We start from the raw sequence: 6,000 nt of genomic DNA, 5'->3' as shown, positions 1-6,000 counted from the left end.
GTTTTGGGCCCCTGGTGTCCCAGTCTGAGACTGGATACAGCCCTGGGTACCCCCAGTAGTTCCACCACTTCCAGATCTTTTAAATTCAGCGACAAAATCCAGCTAGCCGGCCTACACTGTTTGCATTTTCATTTGAATACCATAAGTGCGGCCCTGATTCTTGTAATTATTCCAGTGTTCTGTTAAACCCTATATTGACTTTATAACACATTTTTCAATATAGTCTGATTCACAGGGCCCCTATGACGACTATGCAGCTGCCGGGCCCATCCAATAATTTATAGTTGCGCTAGGGGGTGTGTTATAAATTTAGTGGGCGATTGATCGCACTGTATCCCTCGCCGCTTTTCTAACTGTGTCGCCTGAAATTGCACACGAATTGGAGACGCTTTACTCTCGCCAATAGACGTGTGTGGAGTCTTCCACCAGCAGAGGGAGCCACTTGTTTTTTCCAGCACCACCCTAATTGGCTGACGGAGTCCAGGCTCAGGATGTTGATATGCCTGTAGTGGAAGGTAACCAGCAGTTCATAGAGAGCGGCAAAGGAAGGGTTGGGATTGAATAGTTTCCCCTGCCTACCGTCTGTTGGATTAATCCAGTGCCCAGGACCTGCGCCGTTGTGTTAAGGACGAGAGAAACCAAAGCGCTGAGAGGGGGAGCTTTATAACGCCGACACACGAGCCTTTCCTTTCCGGATTGGGAGTCCACCGATGATCATGGAATGATCCGGGAACCGGGGTTGCTGTGCTCTGTTATTGCGGGGATCCCGCTTCACCGGCCCGTGGAATGGTGCTGACAGCACCCCGCAGTAGCGCATCCCCAGCTAACAGCATGGAGACATCGTCGCCTGTCACAGCCACAGTGTAAGCAGACAAGCATGTGTACTAGCAGCAATACTGCTCCCCTGCAGCGCCTGTCTGACTGCTGCAACTCCCCCACTCTGCCCACATTCTGCTGCGTCTAACCAGACGCACATGCACCGCACCAGCTGCGCCTTCTACCCAAATGTGGCTGAATGGGGTGTGGGCAGGGGCACGCTGGCATTTACTAGTCTTTACTGTGGCACCTATTGCATAGTGTGGGGTCTCATAGGGTCACTGGGTGCTTGTGCTGGATGCTCAGTCATCTACAACTTCATATGTACCAACATCGCTTGCTTGCCCTCTGTTTGCCCACTACAGGTTGTATATATCCAATTGGGGCTGTCCTTTTCTGCTGTGTCTAGGCCCTCGCACATCATAAAGCCTGAGAGCAGCTATTGACCTTGCAAGACCTCTTGAGGCGGGTTACTGCTGCTCAAGTGACAGCGGATGAGTAAAAGATTCTGGTTTTCCAATGGGATGTAGCCCACAGTGCAGTGTATTCCGAATTAAAGATAGATCTGGACCTATAGGTACTCAGGCAAAGTGCAAGTTAAATTCTAGAAGCCTTTTTACTTATTACTAGAGGTTACGGTGTTATTTGCCATGTGATTGATGCCGTAATTTCCTTACCAAATGTTTGGTACCAGCTGGTGTGTCTGACCACCCCTAAAACAGGCTAAAAGATGGAACTTGAGGTATAAGTACTGACACTTTTGAGGGTGAAATGAACTTAAAGGGATTCTGTCATGATTTTTATCACGTTTTTACTAAATTACACTGTTTACACTGCAAATAATTCACTCTACAATATAAAATATAATTCCCGAACCAGCAAGTGTATTTTTTTTGTTGTAATATTGGAGTGTAGGCACCATCTCAGGTCATTTTAGGATGGAACTGCTTTCTGGCAGGCTGTTGTTTATCCTACTCAATGTAACTGAATGTGTCTCAGTGGGACCTGGATTTTACTATTGAGTGCTGTTCTTAGATCTACCAGGCAGCTGTTATCTTGTGTTAGGGAGCTGCTATCTGGTTACTTTCCCATTGTTCTGTTGTTAGGCTGCTGGGGGGCGGGGTAGGGGGTGATATCACTCCAACTTGCAGTAAAAAGTAACTGAAGTTTATCAGAGCACAAGTCACATGACTGGGACAGCTGGGAAACTGACAATATGTCTAGCTCCATGTCAGATTTCAAAACTAAATATAAAAAAAATCAGTTTGCTATTTTGAGAAACGGATTTCAGTGCAGAATTCTGCTGGAACAGCACTATTAACTGATGCATTCTGAAGAAAACATGTTTTCCAATGATAGTATCGCATTATAAGTTTCCTTAGCGCTTTACCAGCATTTTGACAAATCGTGGTAGATTGTAAATGCAGAAATAAATTAGAAGTGATCTGAAAAGGTTTAATTTTTGTTATTGAATATCAGGAATTGTATTAATTTGGCATTGTAAAGACTGCAAATGCTCTGATTAATTAGCATGAATGACCTTAAAGTTTCTTGAATGAACATGTCGGATTTAGCAAGCCTTTATAACAAAAACAAAACTATAGAGGGGCATATTTTTAGGTCACTAGGGCCAGGTACAAGGAAGGGATTTGGATCCACCTGACCAGTTATAGGGGTTGTTCATCTTTGTGTTAACTCTTAGGTGTATATTTACCAAAGAGTGAAGTTAGAGATCCCCACAGTCCACTAGATTGAAATACCACCTTTCTCCATTCATTTTTATGGCATTTTCAAAGGCGTATTTATCAAATGGTGAACTTTTACTTTCACCCATTGATAAATACTCATAAAAACAACATAGACATGAATGGAGAGTGGCGGAATTTCACTCTAGTCGACTGTGGTGATCTCAGACTTCACTCTTTGATAAATATACCCCTTAGTGTGATGTAGAGGGTGATATACTAAGACAATTTGTAATTCGTTTTTTTTTTCCTATCATTTGTGGTTTTTGGGTTATTTCGTTTTTTTATTCAGCAGCTTTCCAGTTTGCAATTTTAGCAATCTGGTTGGTAGGATCCAAATTGCCCTAACAACCATGCATTGATTTGAATGAGAGACTGGAGTAGGAGAGTAATAAAAAGTAACAATAACAATACATTTGTAGCATTACAGAGCATTTGATTTTTAGATGGGGTCAGTGATCCCCATTTAAAGCTGGAAACTGTCAGAAGAAGAAGAAGACCAATAATTAAAAAAAACAGTAAAGACCAATGGAAGAGTAGCTAAGAACTGGCCAGTCTATAACACACTAAAAGTTAACTTAGGTGAACCACATGTTGGCTCTGTTTTGAGTCAACATGTACCAGAAAATATGGTTGTGAGTTGTGTTGTGAGGGTTTTTTTCATTACTCAGGAGAACCTGGCTGTGCGCATCTCTGTTATTGCTTAGTGGATCAATTCTTAACTGTCATTTTAATATATCTTATCTGTTTAATTACATTCTTAGCCTCTATCCTATTTGTGTTTTTGGAGCTGTGTAATTGCTTGTCACAGGCCTATTGCAGGCCATTTGGTTCCAATGTATTGATTTGGTGGTGGCACCAGATGTTCCAAAAATGATTTGGCTGTTTTTTTTTTTTTTAAGAACTGTTGCGTCTGTTCAGGGAAATAGTAAATGTGTTCTTGATTCTGGACATGAAATGCTACTGGACAGGAGGTTTTCCTGTTTTTGTTCTTGGGAAGAAAACTATGAATCACATTTCCTCCAAATAAAAGCCTGGAAACATGTTTTATGGAACCTGTAATTAGTGTACAACTTCACTGGAGTCTAAGGGGCATATTTATTATGCTGTGTAAAATGCAATTTATCAAAAAAAAAAATGGCGTAAAAAGCTGTGTAAAAATGGCACATTTATCAAAGTGTGTTTTATTTTACGCTATCCCACCAGATTTGCCGCCGTTATTTTACACTGCTTCAGACCTTTGCAAGAAGGTTCCGGTGGAAGTTGTTCAAAGTAACTTTTTATGCTGTTTTTTACACAGCAAGGCCTGGCAATGTGTGGCAAATGAATTCTCCGTTACACCACATAATACATCTGCCCCTAAACTGCCTGTTGTCTATTGCTCTCCTAAGAGACTATGAAATATTTATGTTCCATTTCATAATAAAGCTAGAATGTTATTTTAGGTATAAGTAGTCCCAGGTTAAAATAATTTCAAAAGATCGTTTTTAAAGGAGACCTGTCACCCTAAGACATTTATTCCAAATTCTTTTCTATTATGTTAGTTGAGCAAAATAAACTTTACTCAGACTATATTATTTAAATTTTGTTTCGTTCTGCCTTGGAATTCACAGTCATTGTAAGCAGGCAGGTGCCATTTTGTGGACAAGGCAAGTTGTGTATCGCCCCAAAATCTTGTGTATGCGCCAGAATGGGTGACTTTATGCCCATGGGTGGTACGCTACACAATTATATAATGTGAGGAGGGAAGGGGAATGGAAGGAGTGCAGTAACATCTAGGAAGTACTGAATGGAAAGTGAAAGTGAGTGACTGCCCCGCCTCTTTGCCTGAGGCATAGAGGAGGAGCAGGCAAAATATGATTGACAGCTGAGATTTTTTAATGAGTTTATAAAAGGTATGGATGTTTTAAAGAAAAAAAAGAATTTTGGTTTTATGTTTCATTTGCAAAGGACTTTCATGATACAGCTTTTTATGTCTGGGTGACATGTCCACTTTAAAGGAAAGGGGGGTGAAATCATGCAGCATGTTTTATGTACAGTATAAGTTTATCACTATGAATCATTACAGTATGGACATATGCAATCACAATAGTGATTAAACAACAAAAAATGCGTCAAAGAGATCCCCAAGTTTAATTCTGTTTGTACAACGTCTCTATGTTTACTTTGCCTGAGAGCACAAGCAGTACAAAGGGGATGGGGGAGAGGAACTTACTTTCTGTCTGTGTGCTGTTATATAGTCAGACTTAATCACCCCCTTGTTCCTACTTATAATATACTTGGGTATAAGTAGGTGTAAGGGGTTGTGTCATTGAAGTCAGGCAGATGTCGAAATTCCTAGACTTAGTTGGAAAGTGGATTTCCCTTGCCTTCTTGGGAAGCAATCTTTGTGTTATATATGGGAAATAGCCAGTGATTGTATCCTAAGTAGAGCTTCCCAGTTTAAAGCAATGGATAAGGTTTCTACTTGATGACCAAAGCCCAATCTGGACTCTGATTGGCTGTTTGTTTGCTCTAAGTACACTTGTTAATCTGTGTGCCTCTTATATATTTTCTACAAAGTAGAAAAATGAAAAAATTAGCACCTGCTTTGAGCCCATTAGCAGAAACATCAAATGGGGTGGTAAGCCAAATGTTTTCATGAACCACAGGTTGAGGATCACTAGAACAGGTACTACTGTTCAGGCTATTACTACCTGCTGTCAAAATGTAAAGTAGAGCTTCCCAACTTCTTGCGTGGGGAGCAGCCCAATGGACTCTAAAACACTGCTGCATACTTCCCCCTGATATCCTACTGTTGAAGTCATTTAGTGCATATTAAAACAGAGAATAGTTCACATCCTAGTGTTCATAGTGCACACCACTAAACTAACTAATTTTCTAAAATCTGAAAAAATCTAAATATTTCCTTAAAGCCACTTCGACCAAATTACCACTGACTTTTTTCTACCGTATTTTATCAATAAATTTTCACAATAAAATCTGGTGTGGGAAAATACCCAATAAAATTGTTAAAAAATCAAATCATGCAATTTTTTTTGGATTTGATGCCCGAAAACTGCAACTTTTTTTTATTATCGCCAAAAACCACAAAATCTTTGGATTATTGTAAAAAACCCAGCACAGATCAGGATATCTTTCAACTGTAAACGGGACTTCTGCCATTGACTTCTACATGACCTCGGCAGGTTTGAAATGGAGTACTTTTTTCATTCTGATTATCAGGGTTTAATAAATTGCGGAAAATTTTGGGTTTTTCCTGAAAAAAATAGTTTTTCCCCTTTCAAAAGTCCAACCAGAAAAAATCAGACTTTAGTAAATAAATCCTGTTGCTTGTGTCCACGATGTTTCATTAAAATGTTGCTAGAAGTAGTAACACCATTCAACTCTATTGTTGTGCCGCTGTTGGTAATCGATCCCCTTACATAATTATTTGAAT

General features: G+C 40.1%; 1 protein-coding gene across 1 annotated transcript in view; it reads left to right on the top strand.

Moving 5' to 3' along the window:
• Positions 1-396: 396 nt before the first annotated feature.
• Positions 397-6,000, top strand: part of klhl2.S (kelch like family member 2 S homeolog) — a 66,135-nt gene continuing 60,531 nt past the window's right edge. The window contains exon 1 of the mRNA XM_018243227.2: positions 397-863. Coding sequence (XP_018098716.1) covers positions 787-863 — 77 coding nt within the window. The 5' untranslated portion in view covers positions 397-786. The remainder of the gene's footprint in view (positions 864-6,000) is intronic.

Source organism: Xenopus laevis, chromosome 1S (assembly GCF_017654675.1).
Source record: "Xenopus laevis strain J_2021 chromosome 1S, Xenopus_laevis_v10.1, whole genome shotgun sequence".
Lineage (NCBI taxonomy): Eukaryota > Metazoa > Chordata > Amphibia > Anura > Pipidae > Xenopus > Xenopus laevis.
This window is presented reverse-complemented; position numbering and strand designations above follow the sequence as displayed.